Genomic DNA, 26,332 nt, shown 5'->3' with positions numbered 1-26,332 from the left:
AATTGACCTGTTCATAGCCCTTAATTTAAAAAGTGAAGTGTTTGATTCCAACCGAGCATATGTTTCCCTTGTGTTATACAAAGCAATATCCTCACAAAGAGGCACACGTGATGGACTTGTCTCCGGGACATAACTGGGTCACATTAGTTTGGGGTTGATAACAGAACAAAACACTGAAGATTTGCCTTCCAGGAGATCGGTAACGCAGTGCTCATCATCTCATGGTGTGCTTTGTGTTTCTTTTGGTTTTAGGTAGGGTTTATTGTACTTCGACATTTGTTTAGTTTTTTCTTAACTTCTATTTTGGTTGCTATATAGTTTTACACTTTGGTACTTTAGTTATAAGTTTTACAGGAACAAAACAATCCTTCGTGTAGTTGGTCAACTACGTACCTAGCTAAAAACTCCTATTTTTATTTTCATTGCAGTATATATGAACATGTTCTTGGATATCAAGTCTTTTTCTTTTATAGCAATGATATTCACGATGGTGACAGCCATGACTTGATACGGACCTAGAGCAGCAGTCTAAAAATGATAAAAAATAGATTACTATTTACTAATGAGACCATATCAATTAGTATTAGATAAAAATAAATTATAGACACTCATATCAATCCTAAGTAAAGATCAATTCAAGATCATGAGATGGGGTAGCTGGCTTACTAGCCTTTTTGAAAGTGTAGAATTATCAGAGAGATGGGACGAAGGCCCACTTCCAACCACACAGATATTGTCCCCAACTTAATAATTACCACATGCACAATCCGTCAGATGTGGGGAAGGCCTCGGTATTAGTTGGAGTGGGGTTAGATATTTAAACTCTTCTTTTCTTATAGATACAGTCTATGTATGATATTTTAGCATGCCCCCTCACGTGAGACGCAATTAGTGGGTCACACATGAGAGATTCACACATCGACAACCACGTGGAGCCAAGGGGACTCACCCTACATACGTGGCCAAGTAACCCACCCATAACGTGGCAGTATGGGCCCGCTCTCTAGCTCTAATATCATGTAGAATTATCAGAGAAACGTGTCAATAGCCCACTTTCAACAACGTCAATATTGTCCCCAACTTGGTAGTTATCAATTGCATAGTCTGTCAGGTGTGAGGTTTTATCATAAAAGGCATTGATATTAGTTGGAGTGGAGTTTGAATATTTAAGCTATTCTTGTCTCAAAGATACGATCGATGTGGGATATTTCAACATATAGTTCTTTGGCATGCAAGGTTTAGTCCTCGCAAGTGTCATCTTCCTTGTTGGTTGGATGTGGGTCCTCCATCACCAAGGAATTATTTTTTATATTTTATGAGTTTGTAATTATGAATTTGCATGTTTCTTTAGGCATGTGTGGCCTCTTGCTCCAACACGAGAATTGGAATGTGGTTTTTCTAGTTAAGGTTCTCTGAGGCCCAAGTTTCCCCTACTTAGACCATCTCCAACCCTTAGGGATAAAGCTTAAAAAATTTAAACCAGAAAATTTTAAGCCATAACTCATAAATTATTTTTCTCCTCCAACCCTTATGGCTTAAAATTTTAGCTCGAGATTATTAAATAATGATTTTAACCTAATTTTTTTTGTTTTGGTATCTTTTTTTAAAATAAAGTTTATGTAGATTATCCTAATTTATTTTTATGAAGATTTTAACATAAAAATATTTAAATTCCAATAAGTAATTAAAAATCATAAAAATACATAGGTATTTATAAAGTTTTAAGTTAAATTTGAATTAAATTATTTTTTTAAATTATTTTTAGAAGTTAGATTTAATTTTAGACCGTTAAATCTTTTTTTTACCCTTAGATTTGATCTTATTTGATCATAGGTGTTAGATTATAAGTAAAAATCAAAATAAGGTCTTAAATATGACAGTTTAGTGGGTCCAAATTAATTTAAGTCAGACGTAAATCTAGCCAGAGATATATTTTCTCTTCATAACTTATTTTAGCCCAATGGTTGGAGATGATTTTGGGGAGAGAGGGGTTTAAAACTTATATTTTAAGTTTTATCCCATGAATTGGAGATGGTCTTATCCCGTATAAACTCTTAATCGTTGTTAATGAAGTTTGATTTGATCTTTAACCAAAACCAAAATCTTAAAATACTTTTGGATGCAACAGGACTGAAGTGGAGAAAATGGAGGTCGACTTGACCTATGGAGCCCTTATTAAGTAATGAACTCTGATGTTCCCTCCTCACAGTACACAAAACATTGAGATACGATGCATTGGATCACATCTGAATTCTTCGTTGTTGGAGGATGAAAGATATTTGAACTGTGGTTGAAATCGTGAAGACTGTCCATTTGTTTAGGTATTAGATGAAATAATCATAAAAGATAGATGGCCCATTTGTTTACTTACTGCTGATATTATTTTTCCCAGGCCTTAAATGATTCAAGCGTTCAAGCCACCAGGTTGTTATTTAAAAATCAAAATTTACCAAAAAAAAAAAAAAAAAAAAGCATATTATGTTCTGGACCTCCACATTGTCATTTTGCCCTCAAAACGAAGCAAGTGATCAAACTCTACTCCATCGTTATGAGTACTGGAGACTAGACTGATCTATTCCGTCTCTAGCAAATGCAGTCGGAGACTCTAGTATGTTGTCCCTCCTACACTCTCGTCAAAACTTCATGTTGAGAATGAATCACACATTGATTAGAAGATGAACCTTGAATATACTTATAAGTAGTTGGGCTACTCTTCATATTGTCAATTGGTTTTATGGTGGAACCCCAACTTCTCTCATGGTATCAGAACAGGTTGTCTCACGTGTGAAGCTCAACTGCCACACGTGCTCCGCATCACCTAAGTTGTGTTGTTCACGTGTTCGGCTTGAAAATTTACCACATGTGAGGGGGTCATGTTGAAAATGAATCACACATTGATGGGATGAAGGACATTACATGGGCTTATAAGTAAGTTGGGTTATTCTCATATTGCCAATTGGTTTTATGGTAGAACCTCAATTTCTTCATAGTATTAGAGTAGGTTGTCTCACGTGTGTAACCTAATGACCATACATGCTCCACGTCAGCCAAGTTGTAGTGTCCACGTGTTAGGCTTGAAAATTCGTCACACGTGAGAGGGCGTGTTGAGAATGAATCCACATTGATGAGAGGAGGGACCTTGCCATATTATCAATTAGTTTTATGGTAGAATCTCGACTTTCTTCACTCAAATGTCATAGTTGGAATGCTTTCGACTGTCCAATATTGAGACAATTATGCTCTGATAACAAGTATGATTGTGAATTACCAATTAGAAGAGAGTAATTTTACACACCTCTTTTTACCCTCCACACACTCCTCTTAATTTTCAACAGTCGAATCAAATGAACTAAATCGGATCAAAAGACAGGAAAAAAAAAAAACTAAAAGTGTGTGAAAAATAAAAAGGAGTGTGCAGATAGCACCACCAAAAGAAAAATGTCTGGAAATGAAATAACGAAAAACCACATTTTTATACTAAAAAGTCAATCCTGGTACTATTCACTTTACTCTTTATTTTGTCCTTATCGTTAAAACTCAAAATTTTCAAAACATTTTCATTAGTTTTCCTTTATGTTTTAAGCTCTCATACCTACACTCCCATCTATTGTAGAAAAAGTTTCAGCACTAACTGCTCAAAATATAAATACTCACACTTTGATGACATGTGCTTATATTTAAAGAATCAAACAATGATTCGATTTGTTGGAGGATCCACATGATGTATGATTTCATATTTTTATTTTTATTTTTTATTTTGCACCAATTTGAACGCTGTTATACTGTTGGTTGAACTCTAAACTACGAGACAATTCTTCAGTAGATATCTACCGAAATTGTGAAGACATTTCAGTGAAATTTTATTAGAAAGTGAAGACATCTCGATAGATCTCTATTAAATAAATAAAAAAATGTTAAGTTGGCAATTGATTAAAGCATCATATTTTGTAAAGGAACATATGTATAGTCTAAACAAGTTGGAAAAATGTAAAGGATTCTAATTACTCCTTTTTATTAAGGAATGTGATTAGTTTTTAAAATTTAAAATAAAAGCAGTAATGAAAATTGGAACAATGATGGGGCAGTTTCTTTGGGATTTTTGTATTTATTTATTTAATTTTTACTTTTAAATAGGGTACATATGTTTACATAGATGTGATGTCACATCCCGGTCCAGGGGCGGATCACTACCCGGGCCCGTTCTACCACCGCAACACGATATTGTCCGTTTTGCGCCCCGACCACGCCCTCACGGTTTTGTTTCTGGGAACTCACACGAGAACTTCCCAGTGGATCACACATCATGGGATTGCTCTAGCCCCCTTCTCGCTTAACTTCGGAGTTCCTACGGAACCCGAAGCCAGTGAGCTCCCAAAAGGCCTCGTGCTATGTAGGAATGGGAATATACATATAAGGATCGCTCCCCTGGACGATGTGGGATGTTACAATCCACCACCCTTAGGGGCCCAACGTCCTCGTCAGCACACCACAACCAGGGTTAGACTCTGATACCAAATTGTCACATCCCGGCCTGGGGCGGATCACTTTCCAGGCCCGCTCCACCACCGTAGCACGATATTGTCCGCTTTGGGCTTACCATTCCCTCACGGTTTTGTTTTTGGGAACTCACGAGCAACTTTCCAGTGGGTCACCCATCATGGGATTGCTCTAGCCCCCTTCTCGCTTAACTTCGGAGTTCCTACGGAACCCGAAGCCAGTGAGCTCCCAAAAGGCCTCGTGCTAGGTAGGGATGAGAATATACATTTAAGAACCACTCCCTTGGGCGATGTGGGATGTTACATGTGAGGTTGGTGTACAAAATAGCAAAACTTATGTTGCATGTAACTACTAATATTGCCCATATTTTTCTTTTTATTCAGTTTTGGTGAGGGAGTTAAAATGCTAATTATCTAGAGTTTTAGTTGACAAACAATAGATAATTTAGATAATAAATTTAAAAACTAAAGAAAAATAAAAAAATTAAATACAATGCGATGCATCACCAGCCAATTCCTTTTATTTTTTGGGTAAATTACACTTTCATACCTCAGGTTTGGGGTCTATTTCAATTCCTTACAATATCTTCAAAACATTTCACTTTCATACCTTAAGTACTATTTTATTTCAAAATAATACATCCGTTACATTTTTCATCCATTGATCTATTAAATGCTGACGTAGCTACCACATATATGCCACGTGGCTGCCAAATGTCTGTCACGTGGCAAATAAAATAATTTTTTAATTTTTTTTTTTAAAAACCTAAATTTTCTCAAAAAAAGAAAAAAAATTGGAAAAAAAAAAAAAAATGAAACCCACTATCCCTTTCCCCCCCTAGCGACCCACATCCCTATCGCTAACCCAAAACCCAAAAAACCTGTTGTAGCAGCAAGAAGAAGAAAAAGAAGAAGAAGAGGGAGGAAGAAGAAGGAAAAAAAAGCCCCAAACCCAATTCGTCCCCACCCCCCTCCCCTCGCGACCTTCCCCCTTTCCCCTCCCCCCTCAAGTCAGGATCTCGTAATTTTCATTATAGGTGAGTTTTGAAAATACTTTGAATTTGAGATGATTTTTGGACTGGTTTTGTGGTAAATCCACCTAATCTCAGGTGGAATTTTTGTGGGTGATGGGGGATTTTTGGGAGAGGTGATGGGGGATGGGACAAAGGGGTGGCTCGAGTGGGACGAACTGGGGCTTCTTGCATGTTTTTGGGTTCTGGGTTAGGGTCGCTTGGGGGGGGGGGAAGGCATTGGTTTCATTTTTTTAGCCACGTCAGCATTTAACATATCAATGAATGGAAAATGTAACGGAGGTATTATTTTGAAATAAAATAGTACTTAAGGTATGAAAATAAAATGTTTTAAAGATGTTGTAAGGAATTGAAATAGACTCCAAACCTGAGGTATGAAAGTATAATTTACCCTTATTTTTTTAATTAAAGTCTTACTTTACCCTTCAATTCATCAAAAAAATTGATAGAATTAACGAAAATAACCATTGTTACTACATGGTACACAATTCGAGGACACGAACAACTATTATTAGAGTTCAATAATCTAAACACATCAAGTAAGCGAGTTGAGTCGGGTCTTGAGCCGGTTCGAGCAGGCTGGACTGAAGCTTGGGCTTTTGACTCGAGAGTAGCCGAGTCGCGACAAGCCCGTGTTGGTGCGATACCTCCAACCAAATCAAGTAAATATCAACCGTCCATCAAAACCAACTACATGATGATATCACTCTCGCTATCCAACGGCGCAAAACCGCTCGCAGTCACTGCCCCCAGCTCATCTCTGACCTCAACGTTTACTCTGTCTCTCTGTATCTGATGCGTTTGCGTGAGCAATGGAGAAAAAAAGCTGACGTTATATTTTCTCTCTCTCGAGAAAACTGAAAATCCGCGAGAAAATTAAAAGAAAGGGGAAGAAAAAGTGAGCTCTGAAGCTTCTCTTCTGACTGTACTACTCATTGTATCTTTTATATCATGTATATTTGATTGAACCCCTGCAATTTCTTCCTTTTTATATCATCATTTTTGGGTTGTAGGGTTTTGACTTCTGTGAAATTTGATTATTTTTTTATTAATTTTGTTTGATCATTAGTGGGTTTCTAAGTTTTAATTCGAGTTAATAGCTTAGCACAATTGCTTTGGTTCGATCGATTTGGGACCGTGAATTTTTGGAAGATTTTAATTTTTATTTAGTGTAATTTAGTGAATTTAGTGAATAGATGAAGTTTTTCAGACATGGGTTTTGCTTCTCAGATTGAAATAAGGCTCTGATTTTCTGGGATTTGATTTATTTTGAGTTTTCACTAAGTGGGTAACTGTGTTTTGATGCTGTTTTGTGCATTGACTTGTGTTGTACTACTGGTTTGAGACCGAATAATTAGTCGAAAATGTAATGCACATCGGATGAACTTATAATTGTGAATGCTCATCCACTTAGGAAGAAAATTTGAGGCTTTTATTATGTTTGAGAACAATTCTGTAGTTTTAATCGGATGGGGTAGAAGATGTTTCTTCATTTCCCGCTTGTCCGGTTGTACCTTGTTGTTAAATCTTGGTTTTGTTTTTAATGTCTCGTTCTTGTTTGTTTGTCGTGGTGATATCCCTGAAAATTTGGGAGTAATTTAGTAATGTATGAACGTCAACTAGTCATGTGAACCATGTAACCCCCCATCTGATTGGTTGTGTGATGTTGATCATTTTGGTAGGCTGGCATTGCTCATTTTACCAATTATGTGATATTGCAATCCTGTTCTGCTGCATTTAGTTAGCATTGTTCGATTTATGTTTTATAGAAATGATTAAGAGAACTAATCATAGTTCTGATTTTGTTGCAGCTTACAGCCTTGGATATGAGATAGAAATAAATTCTTTGAATCTATCAGTTCCAGACTGTGCCATGTATTGCGAGTAAGAAAGAGGACGACTTTTTTATAAAGTGAAAAATCTAAAAAGTTGAGCAAAATCTATGCATTCCCACCTTCCAATTTGGTTGGTGGAGTTAGATGGATGTTCCCTCTGCAGAACCAAATAGTGACACCCAAGGTGACCAATTTCCTTTGCTACTAGAGCAGATGGAAAGTCATAACAATCGTGTGCACGTAATTGATGTAACAAGGAATGATGATGCTTCATCAAGTACATCTAGTGATGACCAACCTCCTAGAGTGGACATGCCCCAGCATGAAGACAGATCATCAGCAAGTACACATGCCCCCACTTATCAAGCTGCTTCCTCAAACAGATTGAATTCTAGGAATTCCTCATTTATGAGGAGAGGTGATGGGTATAGTCGTCGCCGAAGAAGCCCTTTAAATTCAGGGTTATGGATTTCTGTTGAGCTTGTTGTCACTGTGAGTCAGATTATAGCATCTATTGTTGTTTTGTCACTGTCAACAAATGAAAATCCACAAGCCCCTTTGTTTGCATGGGTTGTGGGTTATGCATCAGGTTGTGTTGCAACACTTCCTGTTCTTTACTGGAGGTTCCGTAACCGCAACAGGGGTTCTGAGCAAGAATCCATTCAATCGCATCAAGGGTCTTCTGAAAGCAGTCCTCCTGAACCAACGTCTTATACAGCTATTTCAATTACACAAGCTTCTGATGAAGAGCACGGTCGCACCTCCGAAACAGTTACAACTAACCCTCAAATTGGAGGACCCTTAAGTGCAAGGTTTTCCATTTCTTTGATCTTCTCATTTTATGTTTAATTGGTGGGTGATGTCTTGCATTTTACTTACTTATATTGTCACCTCACCTGTCAGGTTTCCTAGTGAACATGCTTTTAGGAGAATGAATTTAGTTTAGTTCATTAAGTTGTGTTTGTTCTGATAATTACACACACGTTTCATAACTTTTCAACAATATGTCCCAAATAAGGCAAGTCTTCTCTAAAAGTTGAAATGCACGGGCAGCTAATAAAGATACACAAGACGGCAGAATCACCCAACTCTCTTTTCCTTAAAAGTATTGGCCACTGTCTAATTGGATAATGAAGAAATAAATGATTAACATTTGAAGAACCTCTTCCATTCGTGTTCTTAACAGACCAAGAAGGTGAAAGACAACATACAGGGCCTCTTCTGTCAAATAGTAATCTTAAGTATTGAGCCTCCTTGAGCAATAATGCAAGCAAGTATTATACCTTGCTAGGAACCTTATGCCTTCCAGTCATTGAAGATGGACTGAAAGGGTATATATATGGTTTATCGATTAACCAAGTGATATATGGTACTTGAAGGATGAACTACCTCTCATTTATTCACAACTCAATAATTTTGATAGGGAAAAATGTGTCGTAGTGCATGCTAGATCACCAAGAAGTGGCTTGCATAAAATATTACATGTTAAATTTCAGTTTTGGGTTTCTTGTGCGCTGCAATTGTTGTAATTCTTCTCTAATGGTTTTCCTACTTGGGTTTCTACAATTTACCGGTTGTCATCCATGCTGACATAAATCAAACTTTTGATAGGCCGTATTAGAAAATTAGTTACTTTGGAGAGTGAAATCAAAAGGTTTATAATGATCAATTTTTACTTTAGCATATGTACATATGAATTAGACAATAAACTGAAACACGATGACAGCGCTAAGATTTTAAGGCCATTTTACATCAAACAGTTTAAATACTACTTTCTTGTATCTATCTTATCTTCTCTTTATATCTTTCTATGTGTTTTATGCAATTTATAGATGGTGTCATGAAGTGAGGAAGCTCATTCAATTTTGCAGAATTAATGGGTTAGTGGATCATTTCAAGATGGCCTTAGATTGCTTCTTTGCAGTCTGGTTTGTTGTAGGCAATGTGTGGATTTTTGGAGGTCACTCTGTCCCTTCTGATGCTCCTAAACTGTACAGGTACATCATGTTGCTATATACTATGTTCGAGTCATCTAACATTTCCTTGGTTTCTTCTTGGTTATCGAGTCATTTAACATATCCAGTGTTTCTTATAGGTTATGTATAGTGTTCCTTACCTTTAGCTGTATTGGATATGCCATGCCATTCATACTATGTGCAACAATTTGCTGCTGCCTGCCTTGTATCATTTCTGTCCTCGGATTTCGAGAGGATCTTTCTCAGGCTAGAGGAGCCACCGTGGAATCAATTAATGCTCTCCCGACATACAAATTCAAGTTAAAGGAAAATGTGACCAATGATGATCAGGAGGGCAGCCCAGGTAGTGAAGGTGGGCTCTTGGCTGCAGGGACAGAAAAGGAGCGTGAGATATCTGGAGATGATGCGGTGAGTAAGTTCTGTCCCTGCCGAGTTCATGGTCTTGAAATTAAACCATGCTTAATCAAATTTGATTCTCATGTCAACTTTAACGATCGAGTTCAGGAAATTCTACCTAACAGTAAATAAAAAGACATTATACTTCTTACTTATCACCTAACTCGTGTGATTAGTTATTAAGTTAGGTGGAGGTATCAGATATTCGAACAAATAGAATTTTATTTAATCTTATTATAATATTTACTGTAAACCAAAATATTACAATCAATGATAATGGTTAATTGGCTATAATCACTTTCTTGGTTTGCTTGAAGTAGAGTTATATGGTCGCATATTGGTTATATATAGCTTTTCGTTTGTTATAGGAAACGAGGCTTTATACATTCCTAAATTTTTGGAAAGTGCAAGTAACAACGAGACCGTTTCCTTCTCTGCAATTGTCATTTGATCGATTTCTTTTCTCCTTCCATACGGTGCAGGTTTGTTGTATTTGCTTGGCGAAGTATGCAGATGACGATGAGCTACGGGAGCTACCATGTTTACATGTCTTTCACGTGGAGTGTGTTGACAAATGGTTGAAAATCAATGCATCATGTCCCCTATGCAAAAGCGAGGTCGGAGAGAGCAGCGGTGGCTCGCCATTGGCGAGGGACTCCAGCCAACAGTAGGGTAAGCAAAAGATGAGATCAGTGATGGCCAGGGACTCCAGAATTCAAATTTCTCAAACGTTTAAAACCCAATTCGGGTGGTTTATCCAAGTGCGGAAATTTCCATATCATTTTACAGAGAGATGCCTTTGGTAGCTGAGACTCTTGTCTCGGGTTCTATTGCGTGGACTTGCAGTTCAGTATATCTGTAAATTTCATGTATACTATTCAAAATATACCGTGAGTTTCGTACTTTGCCCTCTTCTTTTTGTCGTTGGCATCCGTTGCGACGGAGAGAAAAAATTAAAACGTATTCTACCTTCTAGTAGGCATGCCACCTCAGAAGCGTCCTTAAACCAGATCAAAATTCCATTGCGTGCAGGTACCTATATTCGGCTGTCGGGATTTGAACATGTCAAGATGTCCCGACAGCTGAATATAGGCACCCATAGTTTTCGGTTTTATATTTGAGTTCAAATAGACGTCCATTGGGTATCGAAATTTGGAACATCACCTGGATTTGTAAGAAAATCATATGATAAGATTCATATGTAACACAAGAAAATGGTCCTTTGATCTTAAATCTTGTTGCAAAACAAATGAAAGGAAAACTAGACAATAAACGCGTTGATCTTGAAGTAATATCCATGGCAAAAAATTTCAAATAATCTAGTGTTCATACATAATGAAAGGAAATGGAAATAAAATGGTAAAAGTACAACATTGCTCCTCTGGATCTATTCCGACCGGATGTAAAACCATCGCTAAAAAAAAAAATGAAATTCTGTAGCTCCTCCGACCTATTAGTAAAGCTCAAGCATACAAGCACGTACCAAGAAGCAGACTCAAGACCCTCACAAAAACGCGAGCACATTCAAAATTCAGAAAGAAAAACCAACCATAGAGGCACAATAGAAAGTTGATTATACACATTTCCAAGTAAACCTGATCTTCAAGCAAACCATAACTTTGCACAAAACTGCGGTATAGTTATCTCAAAAAAGCTGGCAATCCGATCTACCCTGCACATACGCTTCTCACCTGCAGCTTGGTTTTGTGATTTGTCAATCAAACACTCTGAATTTGCATGTTTCTCTAGTTAATGTTTCTATTCAGCTTCGTGATTGGACCGTAAGGCCTTTGAATGCCTCTAAATTTCCATTTACTGCAATGGAATCTGCACTTTGCTCCCCTTCCGTGTTCGCCTTTCCGTTTTGGTTGTATGGTGAGTTGGGTACGGCAGAGCTGCATTTACCCTCAAAGTATGTTGAGTAAGGGAAATACTCAGCACACCGTGTTTTCCATCCTACAAAAGAAACAAAGTATTAGAGGAGCCCATGTCTTCAACCAGATGAACATTTTATGGATACAAATGAAGTGCTCTAATATACACGCAATACAAAATCTAACTATTTCCAAACCAAAAAGTGTCTTTGTAACATGGATTACTACCAGGGAGAGATTCAAACACAGAAAAACATAAGGTCAAGAGTACAGGTTACAAATTTTTGGAACAAACACTTTTTACTTAAGTGAGACAGACTGGAGCAATCCAATGCGCCATCTGATACCAAATTACCAATATCTCCCATTTCGTGAGAAGTAACCCAACCCCATGTAAAACTCCTTTAAATATTTTTAGTACAGAGGAACAAAATACTCTTACTCAAAGCAGCCGCAGGGTCACCAAGAATTGTTTCAAGGAGTTTGTTGACTGTAATACAATCTTTGAGTGTCCACTCTCTGACAGGCCCAAGCGCTTCATTTCTAATATGGTAATACATGCAAAGATTTACGATAATTACTTTTAAAGATATGTAAACAGGTAAACAATTTTCAAAGAAAAAAAATAAAAGAAATGGAACATGGCATTACTTGGGCACCATATTGTTGGTTGACTCTTCTATTAATTTAATAGCCTCAGATTTCTTGTCAGATTCCAGAGCATATAGCATTTCTGCAACTGCAGCTCTATGCATTAAAGAATCTGAAAAGACGAACAAAGAATGTCATAAGGAAACAATTCAAACAATAATGAGCTCAAGCATTTATCGTTTAAAGTTCAAAATTAATAGTCACCTTGATGTTTCTCCAAGAAATTCTTGTTTGCCTCCACCAAAGACTTATTCTGCAATTGACTATAGAAAGAATAAAAACAGATCTTCGGTAAGTGAATTGAAATTTGTCACACGAGAGAGAGAGAGAGAGAGAGAGAGAGAGAGAGAGAGAGAGCAAAGTGCACATTCAAAGAAAACCTGATCATTGGGCGCTCAGCTTCCAAGACACTCCAAATGAGTTTCTCACTATCCGTCACAGGAGCAGGCATTGAACCCACTTTATGGAAGAATTTAATCTGTAACATAAAGTCTTGCAATAAGGGCCTCTGAAACAATCACAACATATATGTACACACACAAACAAGCAAGACACGATGTATGACATACCAAGGAGCGATGTGAGTCTGGGTGTTCAGCATTTAACCTCAGAAGCTGCTTCAAAGCCTATAGCCAAAAGAAAACTTACAAAAATGAGTATAAAATTGTTCTCCAAATCAAAAGAATGATTTACCTAAAACAGGTCAATTATCTTCCAAAATCCAAAGTGATTGAACTAGCAATAATGAAATTTCATTCCTTGCAGAATGCACTTTGTTATAGCTGGTAAAGTAACAAGTACAAATTCCAGGTACTCCTATACTCCAGTTATTTGTGACAGATATCTTGGATATTAAATTCAAACTCTTCCAACCATGAAACAAACAGGGAGTTGTTCAAGTAAACAAAAATCAATGAGAAACATCTTGCTCAAAATTACCTGAAAGGCAAGCAAAATCTTCTGCTTCCTCATATTTACTTCAAAAGAAAGTAAGTGCGTCTCCAAGGACTCAGGCGAGTTCTTCTGAAGCAGCTTCAAGTACTTCGTAGCTTCTAACATCGGATCCTCAACCTGAGCAAATATTTAAGAGTGTAAGAGAGAAATAAAACACCAATTACTATGTAACAGCAGTATATAGCGAAATCTAAAGATGACTGTATAGCAGTTGGAAACATGAAGCTAAGGGGCAAGAAGCAATTGCGAATTAAAAAATAACCTGCAACAACTTCTCCCCATGCGGATCAGGATCGACAGGCTTTACATTTCGTTTCCCAGACTTAGAAACACCACCTGTACTGGATTCTTCATTTTTGCCCTCTGCCTCCTAAACAAATGCTGAGCATTAGGATGGTCAAAATAACAAGGACAACCACACACTATACAAAGAAAATACAATACCTTCTTAGCCCGTGCTTCTGCTTTTCTCTGTTTTTGCCTCAGCTTCTTTTTTTGAGAAGCGGGCAACTTAGACATCTCATCATCTTCTTCGGATGTAGATTTCAAAGGAGAATCATACAACTTCAAATAGCATCTGCATGTCAAATTCAATAACCACAAATATTAACATGGGCCTAGAATTAAAGTACTGCATATTATTCTATTTCAAAGTGAATGACAAACTACAAACCAACAAAGTTTATATGGTGTAAATAACAATAAATCTTGGATGAAGCTGTGACATGGAAATAACCTCATTTGCTTAAATTGTATATGAAAAACTACAAACAAATAACTCTACTTCACCTGATTGCACCAACCGCTGCTTTGTGAAAATATGCATGTGAATGCAATCGATCTTGAAATTTAAGCATTTCGACATAGGCACGCAGCGTCATTTTCCTTAAGCAATAAGAATGGAAGTCAAACTGATCTTCTGTAATATCAGCATAATGCTTCTCCACACCTAAAAATTTTTTCAAGGCTCGTCCAAGATCACCTTGGCGGAAATAACTCTCACCGGAAGCAAGTTCATACCTTCAAAAGGACAAAATATGGAATATTAAGAATTCCCAACCAAAAGTGTTATTTCATGCAAGCAGTAAATGGTCCCAGACAAAATTGACACAAACCACATGCACTGCATATCATGAAGGTTGTTGTGCTGATCACCATCTTTTGTGAACAGTACAGCAGTTTTGTCTGCCAAAGGAACCTTGAAAAGGAGGGAAATAAACATGAAAACAAGCTCAGTATTAAGAGAAACTATATAGAAAAGGCCACACAATTCAACAACAATTTCTATGATAAAAACGCATACAAAATATGGCTCCCATATATCGTTTGTTTTGGTATAAGTCTGGCATTATTTGCTTTATTTTAGGTGACTTGGTTAATGGACCCTATGTCCATCCCCCCTTTTGCAATTATGTTCCGTTCTTTCTACAAAAGATTTTCCGATGAACAGAACAAAGAGATTAGTCATAAAAAGTGAGAATTAAAACCTGATCAGCCTGCAGCATACGCTTAACACAGTCACTATTTATATAGCGATCTGCAAGATCCATACATCTAGCTTCATCTGCCAGTGCAGCAGCAGCAGGCAAATCACCAGCATGCTTCAAAACCCGACTCTGTGAACAGGAGACAAGACAGAACTAGTTATTGATACAAACAAATGCTTTCCAACAGTACATGTAAAACATTATTCAATTAAAATAATCCATCACTTTTTTGTGCACATCAAAGACAGAATATGACAAGAAAAACAGTACTACCCAAGGATGCTAATTTGGATAGTTTAAATGAAGGCAATCCTTAACAGTGAACGGATGTTAATACAAAACATAAATAAATAAAAAATACACTAGCAGCCCAAGAATAAAACTTAAACAGTCTGCATAAGGCCTAGCTTGTAGTCTGGAAAATTGTGGGACCCCAATGTAGAGGGGGTAAGAATTTTATTCAAAGCCTTTCAACATATAGGAACCGACCAGATACAGCACCTACAGTTGACCTTTCAATATGGCATGTGTCCGAACTCAAGTTATCAAGGCTTTCATCTCACTAATAAATTTTTCTTTGTTACATGGATCTCATTTTCACCCCACATTCACAACTCAGATTAAAACTCCCAAAGAAACATAAATATGCGTTAACATAATACTAAAATAAACTATCTTGACAACTCAATAGTTTTAACCGATTGCTATGTTTTGCTCGCAAATAGCACGGAGAAATAGAGAATAGGAACACCTCAAAAAACAATTATTTAAAGCCATGGCAGGTAAAATCAAAAGACGGTAATAAACAGCAAAAGAACACAGACAGATGGCTCAAATCAACCTTTGCAGAATATAAATCAATCACAGTTGGAGTGTGCTCTATGGCCTCATCAATTTTCGATAGAGCCATGTCATATTGACCTCGTCTATCATAATGCTGCATCAGCACAAAATCTATAAGTACATGTGAATTCAAAGCATTAAGAATCAAAGGTGTAGATAGAAGCACCAAAGAGAAAAAAAGGCCATATATTCAAAGAATGACAGTCAACCTGAGCCAATAAAAACAAGGCCCACAAAAGGGTCGAAGGGGGATCCTTCTCTACCCTGCATCCAAGATGAAAAGAAACAGCACATCAGCATAAACAAATACTAAGAGAACCCCAAGACACAATATAAAAAAAAGTGTACACATTAAAAAAACGAATAGGACCAGAAGAGATAATAATACTGAAGGAGTATAAACCCCATTACACCAAGTTATAGCTTTTCACAGTCAGCTAGGAGGGATTCGACAATAATGATGTAATGCTTAGCCAGATGATATAGTTTATACCTAATTCATAATTTCACATGTAATAATTACAGCAGCATATTACCTCCCAGGGTATCGACCAGTCGTCCTAACTGACTGTTCCAACTCAAGAATAAGTTGTTCCAGAATGTCTGCCTGGATAAGAGTTTCCAAAATAAAAATTTGAACCCAATGAGTTAATAACCCCAAAAATACAATTTACTTCCCCACAAACTCCTCAAAATTCAGACCAAAATACCAATTGATTAGACTAACCTTTCCAGGGTGATCATACAGAGGAGAAAGATCTGAGAATAACGAAGGAACTCCCTAGAAACATCAAAAAGATCAGTCAACATTTAACTCCAAAAGTTGGGCAGTTGGATAAGAACTGCATGCAAATGACTGTAGCTACCTTAGTCAGGAGAGGCCTGATATAATTATCTGCAGCTTCTCGAAACTTGTCACCTTGTAAGAAATCAAGTGGTATTCTCTGTTTGAAGAAAACAGGAACGTTAAGACAGTAGAGATAAAATAAACATGATATTAAGCAAACACCACACCCCAAAATTGGAATAATGTGGGAACGCCAAGATAGTATAAGATAAAATAAAATTTCTAAATGAGGAAAAAAGAATTAGCATTAAAAACATCAATAGAGAGAATGTGTTACCTTAACAGCAGACGACCAACTGTATTTCTGCGCAAGGGATTTGTACAAGGCATCCAAGCGTTCAATTTCATCAAGTGAATACTGGGCATTCTCTGCATACAGCCCAAGACATTTTTGCAGGCCTTGATAATATCTGACCATGAAAAAACAACTAATTAAACTCACCTTAAACAATAGGGACTGTGTAAGAGAAAGATTACATGATACATAGTAATACTTTCAGCCAAAATACTAGTCAACAATATTAAAAAACCTAAAGCAGAAAAGATGGAACACTATCAGGAGATGACCAAGGTCACACACCATTGATTGAGGGCATGTTTATTGGGAAGGAGAAAGGAACCTGTTCAGTGTTTACTTTCAATAAAAGAATCTAAAGGCATGTGGGATCCACAAGAACCCACATAAATTAGGGATCTCATTCTCGTTGTTTCACTCCTGTTGGGGTACTTGGGATTGGGAATCATTCCACCAGGAGTCAACGTTATTGTAATACCAACCCCAAGTAACATTCTTCTCTTTAACTTGCTTAATCAATAAAGTTATTGTTCTATAATAGCATAGCATCAGCAATACTAAGGTTCAAAAATAAAATAAAATCCGACTACTGTTCTCAAGAATCTCAACTTAAATTAAGCACGTCGTTCCTCCCACAAAATTCTTGCACCTCATCCAAATACCTAAAAAGAAATTTAGGACCTGTAAATGGTTTATTAAATGCAAACATGAAAAGTGAAAAATGGACATTACCGATAGTTGTCAGGATTCATGGAAAGCAATACCCTATACAATTCAGCACCTTTTCCTAGGTGACCAAGCTTCACCAAAAGAGAAACCTCTTGTTCTTTATAATCTAACTTATCAACCTAGAAAACAATCAACAAAGAATGGTTACACCCAGAAGCCACTAATATTCAGAGCATGAAATCAAACGGCCCGTATTGACCAGAAAAATTGAAATACACACTTACAATTCTTGACTCTTTCTTGTGCAATTCCTCAAGAGCTCTCTCAATTAAGCTACATTCCTCTAACAACGAAATCTAGAAACATTCACAGACAACAATCAAAAACTTATGAGGCAGCCACCAAAAATAACATTAATTTGCATGAAAGTAGAAAGATCTGGTACCATAACAAGCTAATGGAGTCATGCTGGCAGCATTATGAAGAACTAGGCATGATTATGCAGAAGGAAATTTTCCAAATTTTGAATTATTCCTAGCTTGAGCAATGGCACCATTTATGACAAGAACAAAAAAAATAAAAAAAGTTTCCCAAATCACTTTATATGATTTTTAAGAAAGATATATAGAAAGCTTTACTTCAGAAAGGATAATTAAATTGTTATGGCTATTATTAAAAAGAATGATGATTGAAAGGTTACGACCATCATAAAATATGTTCTTTTGATGATACCGCTACCCGTGAATAGAAAGTCAGTCACTACAAAGTAGAAGTCTTTTTTTTCCTTGTGGTATAACAGCTCAGTAGTGATCAAAACTTGACCTGACAAACACCAACTTTATCTTCCAATTTCAGCCATTTAAGTTCTTTTAAATCTTTCCACGGCTTATACAAACTCCAAAACATATTCATCAAATACGCTTAATATAAAAAGAATTACTTATAAATTATGCTTAAAATAGTTAACTAATTTCAAACCAAATTGATCTAATCATAGTAACTCATTACTTCTGACATGTTAACAGTATAAATATATTTATATTAAAGGGCACGCCTCCTCTCCATTTGTATAGGAAACGAAGAGGTACAATTATTTGATACAGACAGTTTAGTGAACAGATTCCCTATACTGGAAGCATACCCCTCTACAGACCCAGACAATTCACACATGGACTTACAATTCCAGATCATACAGGTATTCTCCATTTCATACTGCAAACAGAAAGCAGTTGAACCTATAGGAAAAGCATCAATGAAAAATACCTTATATAAAAGCATCTCCCCATGCTCACAACGCTCATTATCTGGAGGATAACCATCTTCTAGAGTGCCTTCATATGCTTCCAGAATTTCAACAGCTTTTAAAGCACTAACAGAAAGCAAATAAATTTGTTTAGTGTACTACTCACTGCGAAATTCAAAACATCAAAGGTTATAATCCATACTTTGAATTTAAATGATGGGAAACAGCAAAGCCAATCCAATTCATGCGATGATTTGGTTTCAAAGTCAGAAGTTGCTGCCTTGTCTCAACAAAACCACTCAAATCCCGCATTTGAGCCTGTAACATGATGGGAAAATGCATCAGTAGCTGATTGAAATTTGTATAAATAAATCAAACAAAATAAGCCAAAGTTTGTAGTAGAAAGCACAATAGAAAGAATAAAAATGTAACAAAAGCATCACATCAGTAGCAATAAAACTAGTGACACCAGTAAAATGTGTATGTGAAGCAGAAAAAACCCTGATGGACTTGAGAATTAACACGAATATACAGAACTTTTACACCCCCGTCCTGAAAAATGTTTGAAGCTGCTGTGAACCTGTAAGGTAGACTCATCTTATAAAGGTATTGACTGGAAGCCTGATACATTACCAAAATCCTAATGCGAGAGATCAAAATATTTTCTTATATAAATTCTCTTTTCTACAAGTCTAATAGATCCCAGGCGACAAGTATAAACCTATTTATAATACATAGATTTACACTTACATATATATATATAGAAATTAGCATCTCCATACATTAAAAATAAGCATGTCCTTATTGTCCCACTTCCTACACAACTGCACCAAATTGCAAAGGCGAGGATTTGCATTCTACATAACATACAGGTGGAATTCGTCCTTAATGAAATGTAGCACAATCCCCTTTGGTGGTAAAGTCCAGAGATCCATAAAGAATATTAATTTAGGTAATGACAGATAGCCAAATAATTCATCAACTGTGGACCAACTCTCCAATAGCAGCCAAACCTATGTGTGCTGTTTAGCCACTTCTGACATTGACTTCATTTTGCACCACCCTTGAATTTGCGTCAAAAATGTTCAACACTTTATGCATTACGCTTTCTCCTCACATATAAAAAAACTTATCCATGTTATTCCAAGTTTAATTCAAAGCTTTATTTAGAGCAATGAGGTCACAAGATTTGGAAGCTTTCTCTCCTCTCAGCTATCCCAAACTCAGTCACCTTTTTATAAAACCTTTTGTTAATTCTACACAAGTCTGACTTTATAATAGTCAGTAGTTCCTGCAAATATTTTGGCAAATAAAATCTCAATGAATCTAAACAATCATTATATGGTACCCATAATGCATCCTGTTACTTTTCCAGACATGCATTAACTTCCAATACCGGTATAATGAGAGAAAACAGGAAATATCATCAATTATGCAAAAACACTCTTGACACATAACATTTCAGTTTCAAATAACAAGACATATGTAGCTATCGATAGGTTGGAAAATGTAAAGTCATGCGCCAATGTCAGACACTGACAAGTTACAATGGCTCTGTTTTATGTTTTTTAGGCAACACTATCGTCTTGTTGCATGCAAGTTGATAAGAAGAATTCAACAGAGGCATTTACTTGGTTCTAAGCTTTAAGTGACATCTATGTATACCTGTAGGAGTGACAGATCACGAAGTATTTCAATATTGTCTGGATCTATCCTCAGAGCATTTCTGTAGCATTTTATTGCCTCCCTGTATTCTCTGTCTGACCGATAAAGAAGACCATAAACATGCCAGCAAACATGACTTTTCAGGTCATTCTGGGTAAAGAAAGACATAAAGGTAAGTCACATAAATTACAGAGTAATTAGGAATTATCTGGGAAACAATACTAAAGAGTTGAAACAATATCCTGACCTTCAGTCCTATCCGGACAAGTTCATATGCTTCAGATTTGCGGTCCATGCAATTTAATGTTAACCCCTTCATTGATAATGTTTCTGAAAGGGTAGCATGAGTTCATAAGTTTGATCTTTTATTTTATCAGGGATCGGAAACAGAGTGTTTTTCTAACAAAAAAATTTAGTATATTACATTCAAGGTCAATATCAGTCTACCATAGACAAAAACAGCAAGTAAAATCAACTAACAACTCAAGAAACAACCTTTTTTTTTTCTTTAAAAAAACAATCATATATATGAATGGTATGAGTGTTCACAAGAAAATCACAGCAAATTTTTTTTTTTTTTTGGTTTTGGGGGGGGGGGGGGGGGGGGGGGGGGGGGGGGGGGGGGTGAAGAGGACAAAACGAAACTTTTGGGTGCATAAGTATAATAACATAGCCCCAGTAAAAACAAATATAGCAAAACATAAAAAAAACACACACACACACTAAGCTCATCGCCATCTCCAATATCTTCAGTTTCATGAGCCACATGCTACACAGAAATATCTCATCAAATCCAAACTACAGAATCATCTCTTGAAAACTATATATTTAACAACGGAAAAATACTACACAATCAACAACCTAACTAATGACTTTAATATCACTGGCATCATGCTTTCATTATCAGTCTACAAAACAGATCATTTACTTGGGCCAAAGGATAAGCAATTTTAAATTAAACATAACATTTAGTAAAGGCTGTAAGCATACCTCCATGGTCTGGAAACTTTTTCAATATGGCGTCTGCTGCCTTCAGTCCCTTCTTATATTGTTTAGTTTCATATGATTTCTACAATAATGCAAATAAGTAAAAACAGGTTTAAATTAGTCGTAGCAGAAAGATTTCAAACACTAATGATGTGTGATATGTAAATTATAAGAGATATAGATCGCATTGCCAATTATTATCACCATAGTAATATAATAACAGGCTAAAATAACAAAACCCAGCATCATAATCATAGCTCAAGTGGAAAAGTCAGCAGGTAAATAAAAATAATCTGTGCTAATAACTTGGATACTAATTTCAACCAAAACAAAATTTATGTAAAACTTTCTGGATGTATCTCTTTCTTCTACCAAGACAGCTCATATAATGGAAACGAAAAGGTAAAACTATATGAGGATTTTTTGTTACTGTCCACAAAACAAAACCAGAGGTTAAATGTATGGTAGTGCAGTCGTGACTCGTGATAAGGTCAATCTCAGTTAAAGTCTCTGTAAAAGGCTTGCATTCCATGCTAATAATCCGGGATTAGAATCAGCACCACAAGGATAGACAATATTTAACCAACTTTACGTTCACCACAGAGCTTTGGAGTGCACATTTTCTCAATTATGCTTAAGAATGTAGCACCGTGGTGCAACAAATTACCAGAGACGGTAAGTTATTTCAAATAAATTTTTATTTATTGATTTGTTCATAATAATCACTACCCAGTTCAAAATCTCACTTTTCAATTGCTTTCTTCTACTAGAAAACTCAATCTTTTAACCGATGCAGTACCAAAAGTAATAATCTTTACACTCACTAAAACCAAAGAAAACTAATAAAACTTAACCTGGTATCCCTCCCTACCAATGAAAGCCAAACAAATCAGCTACTGCCGGAATTACAGAATACCCCGTAGACTTAACCATTCATTTAGTTCAAAACCCCAAAAATAAATCAGAAATAAACCCAATTACTACACTTTACTGAAGCTCTTTAATTCCTGAGCAAGATAGAATACGGTATACAAGCAAAGCACAGAATCGCACACAAAATCTAGGGTTTTGCTTCTTTTCAACTTCTGCGATTGCGTTAGTGAGAACAAGTGATAAAACTTGAATCCTAGCGATTATCAGTAAGAGAGAGAGCGGAATCGGAGCTTACGACGATGAGCTTGAAGAGGTTGGCCTCTTTGGGGGGGAGTGAGGCTCCCATTGTTGCGGATAAAGAGAAAGGGCCTCACGTCCTAGAGTGCCCGGAGAGGGTTCCGAGAGTGTGGCGTTCGGCGGTGATGAGCTGCGTGCAGAGAAAAAAGAGGAAAATGGGGGCGTTTATCTGCTGCAACCCTACGGTGAAGGAGAAGCACAGAGAGAATAATATAATAAGACCTCGAAGTTTTTAGGATTTTACTTCTCTTTTTCCTTTTCTTTTTCCTTTTTTTTTTTTTTATAATTTTTGGTAGGAGAAGTTTGGGAGTTTCTACAAAAGAAGCTTATGTATTTTGTTTTCTATTTGTTATGGAGTGTGAATAGGACACATGTTATTCACATAGAATTTAGTTGGGTTGCGGGGTAATGGAGGATTTCTATTTTTAAACTCATCATAGGGTTCTTACTTACTGATTATTTCAACTAATTCCTGAAAATCAACGACAAAGCATAAATTAGAACACTAAAATGAGTGAGTTTATTGATAATAAGAGTTGGGATAGAGTTTATCTCTCTCGAGTGTCAGACCTGGATGTTGTGGGAAAAATTTGTATGGTGCCTATTTCTCTACAAAATAAACGTGATAGTTTGGTATGAAAACACTCATCTACTGGTGCATTCTCAATTAAGTTGGTGACTTGGATTCAAAGTAATAATAACCAAGAAGTTAAAAGGCAGAAGCTCCTTAAGGAGATATAGAAGTTAATGATACCTCCCAAGGTAAAAATTTTGCATGGCTTCTTACTCATGAAAAACTTCGTACTAGGATGAGATTGAGTAAATTCATTCAGAATATTGACAAATTGTGCCCTATGCGTGGCAATGAGGATGAGACTCAAAATCACCTTTTTCTTAATAACGAGCACGCTAAAGAAACGTGGAACCTTTCTCCGGTAACTCCTTGGAATAATAATTTGACTCAGTTTATTAATGTGTTATTGGATGGAGCTAATTGACAATGTTGAATGCAATGGTTTGAGTGATCTTAGTAAAGCTATTTTGAATTATTGGCAAATGTGAAATGATAGAAATAATAAAGTTTTTAGAAGTATGATTCCTAGTCTGGCTAGGAGTGTCTCCATTGCCACAAGTGTAGGCCTATCTTTTTTTAAGGTTAATTGTAAGAAGATCTCTAAGGGTGATCCTTGCCACCAACACCCCATTTGCTAGCCCTCCTCCTCATGGTTATGTGAAATTAAACTTTGATGGGTTGGTTAATTTGAATCGTCCTGCAGCTGCTATTGGTGTTAGGGCATTGAATCTTGATGGCGCCACCACTTCGGTTGTGGAGGTTGTTGCTTTAAAGGAAAGGCTTGTGTTCGCCAAGTGCAAAGGTGTGAAGAAACTAATGGTGGAAGGGGTTCCAAGCTAGTCATCCAGGTGGTGCAAGATGTTTGGATGCCATATTGGCATCTTAAACCTATCATAGAGGACATCAAATGGTTGGCATATGGATTTTAGTATATCAGTTGGAAGCATATTTATAGGGAGACTAATTTTGTGGTGGACGCATTAGCTCATGTGGGCCTCACTGTTGCCAACCCTCATCTTTTGGATTACTGTCTTCCGATTTTGACTATAGGGGCCTTTAATTTTGATTGTATAGGAAACAGTTGTATTAGCGGTTTAAATCCCGTATAAATTTGGTTATAATTATTCTTTCCTTACCAGGATTGTATTTACTTGGGAGTATAAGGATTCCTCTCCTCTTTACTACCATAAATAAAGGCACAGTGTAAGGAAATAACATATCTGATACACACAGAGAAATCCCTACACTTTCTCTTGCCGCACCCCTTGCTCTCCTTGTTAGATAAATTGACTGCAACACGTTATTGGCACTTTCCTCCACTGCGCTAGGAAATCTAACGTGGAATTTTTTGCATCAAAACAACGATTTTTATCTCGATATTTTTGCAGTCATAATAGCATGAACATTCACCATAATGCATCACTTAACTTTACGTTTACAAATTTTAGATTTTGCATATATTGTTGATGCATTACATTCATAATTGTTAAATTATACAATTTGGAAAGTGAAAAAAAAAATTTAGCATTTCGATGGAAGCCTAGAGAGCAGCGGTGCGACTTCCTAAGTTGAGTCGCGAGACCAAACCACACAACCACAGGCTCCAGGTTTTGCAACCAAGAAACCCAACGTCATCCATGGCGTCCTCGTCATTGACCACCTTTGGTCATTGTCACTGACGACCAGAAGGTGTCTCAAGCGATTCTCTGACCAAGATTCGTTCGAATCTCATTGGATTTTTCAAAATTCCAATTTGAATTTTCTAGGGTTTTGGTTCTTAAATGTCGAAATTCACCTTTCTCCATTCATATTCCTGATCAAAGTTGTATCACAAACTCGCCTCGAGTTTTTTCAACAAAAAAAGTTGCCTAAAATGGCAACACATGTTTTCTTCTCCAGCGAGCACACTTAGCAGCTGCTGGGATGTTTTAATGGTCCACTACGTCTTAATTGGGCACCTGGCACCTTGGGCCACAACAATTGAAAAAAAAAAGTATTTTTTTTTTCTCTTAGGCTTGCTTACAGTAGCCCACTGTAGCTGCTTTGCTCAGCTCACATTGACACCAGCTTGTGTGGTTACTATGTGCCCCTGCGCTGCATCGCTCTAGGTCCTAGCCCGTGTGGCTGCGACACCAGTGCACCGCAAATCACATGATCACTGCCATAATCTTCATTCGAAGACACATTCATGACACACTACAAACCGAGTACCTCGCTAAGGAAGATCCACGAGCTTTATGGGTTGCTTTGGCGGATGGTTTTGATCACCAAAGAGACATCTTGTTGCTTAAAGCAAGACACAATTGGCAAGACTTGTGCTTCCAAGAATTTAGGTCTATGAATGAATACAATTGTGAAGTTTTCCGAATTCGATCACTTCTCAAGTTCTGTAATGAAGACTTGACCAAAGATGATCTTCTGGATAATACCTATTCGACCTTCTCTATGACCAATATCGTTAGGTAACAACAATATAGAGCTCATAAGTCCACTAAGTTTTCAGATTTGATCTTTGTTTTACTTCTTGTTGAAAAACAGAATAAACTTTTGATGATGAATCATCAAGCTTGACCTACTAGCGTGACCATTGTGCCTCAACCACACAATAGCGAGAATTGACTCCCGAACTACCATTCTAGGCGTGGTAGGTGCGGCTAGAAGCCGTCCAACCAAGGTCAATAAAACCAAGGCCCATCTAAGGGAGGAAACCAAGCCCATAAGCATTTTAACCTCGCTCTCAAGGCCTCAAACTTCAAGAATAAGGGCAAAGCACCTACACCATGGATGCAGACATATGTCACCGATGTGGTTCAAATGATCATTGATCCCGTGTTTGCTGAGTTCTTCCCAAGGTTGTAGCTGAGTATCATTCTCATTATAAGAAGTTTGAATCAAACTTTGCTCAAGCGGAATACAAAGATAGAGGTTTCTAACTTTCAAAATGAAGTTGTCCCAATGGAAGATAGATTCTTAGACATGACAAATTTGCCCAAATTTCTCCCCTTGGGGTCGAATTCCACTATGTGGCCGAGTTTTACCCCTGTAGCTGCCTTGCACAATCCTGGCCCATAAGAAAAGGTTTAATTTGGCGGAGCCAACAAAGGTAGTCGATTAGAGTGAGTTTGAGCAAATTGGTGGTGTTGGAACGGGGAGGGAAGAAGGCATAGCAGCAATGGAGGTCATAAAAACAGGTAGAGGATTGTGAGGTAGATGTAAGAGAAATATGGCTGAAGCCTTACGATATATCACTTCTCGAGGTTCATTGATTGAATTACTAATATAATATATAGGGGATACTGACCTTTTTATCAGTAAACCAAGTTAAAATTAACTACAGTC

General features: G+C 36.9%; 2 protein-coding genes across 5 annotated transcripts; one reads left to right on the top strand and one right to left on the bottom strand.

Moving 5' to 3' along the window:
* The first annotated feature begins 6,223 nt into the window (after positions 1–6,223).
* On the top strand, positions 6,224–10,636 carry LOC137749183 (RING/U-box superfamily protein). Of its 4 annotated transcripts, none has more exons than XM_088689085.1 (5): positions 6,224–6,480; positions 7,339–8,174; positions 9,234–9,359; positions 9,458–9,746; positions 10,217–10,636. In XM_088689085.1, exons 2-5 carry the CDS (start codon positions 7,507–7,509, stop codon positions 10,403–10,405), a joined length of 1,272 nt encoding a protein of 423 aa, XP_088545211.1. In that variant the 5' UTR covers positions 6,224–6,480; positions 7,339–7,506; the 3' UTR covers positions 10,406–10,636. The 4 variants fall into 4 exon arrangements, with proteins under 4 accessions (XP_088545211.1, XP_068345399.2, XP_068345397.2 ...); XM_068489298.2 differs by having other exon boundaries at positions 6,260–6,425; XM_068489296.2 differs by having other exon boundaries at positions 6,283–6,425; positions 9,195–9,359.
* Positions 10,637–11,017: 381 nt separating this feature from the next.
* Positions 11,018–22,730, bottom strand: LOC137749180 (N-terminal acetyltransferase A complex auxiliary subunit NAA15). Its single transcript, XM_068489295.2, has 26 exons — positions 22,418–22,730; positions 21,253–21,331; positions 20,510–20,592; positions 20,263–20,412; positions 18,800–18,915; positions 18,618–18,723; positions 17,639–17,710; positions 17,418–17,533; positions 16,668–16,800; positions 16,410–16,487; positions 16,271–16,324; positions 16,080–16,150; positions 15,753–15,807; positions 15,542–15,637; positions 14,701–14,829; positions 14,329–14,411; positions 14,003–14,233; positions 13,658–13,790; positions 13,476–13,583; positions 13,199–13,330; positions 12,829–12,885; positions 12,640–12,737; positions 12,464–12,522; positions 12,260–12,371; positions 12,051–12,151; positions 11,018–11,690 (listed from the first exon to the last, which is right to left on the bottom strand). The coding sequence occupies exons 1-26, from the start codon at positions 22,466–22,468 to the stop codon at positions 11,497–11,499; spliced, it is 2,697 nt and encodes an 898-aa protein (XP_068345396.2). The 5' UTR covers positions 22,469–22,730; the 3' UTR covers positions 11,018–11,496.
* Between the last annotated feature and the right edge of the window lie 3,602 nt (positions 22,731–26,332).

Source organism: Pyrus communis, chromosome 17 (genome assembly GCF_041283825.1).
Source record: "Pyrus communis isolate YQ-2024b chromosome 17, ASM4128382v1, whole genome shotgun sequence".
Lineage (NCBI taxonomy): Eukaryota > Viridiplantae > Streptophyta > Magnoliopsida > Rosales > Rosaceae > Pyrus > Pyrus communis.
Note: the sequence above shows the minus strand (reverse complement) of the source record. Positions and strands in the feature narration are given on the sequence as shown.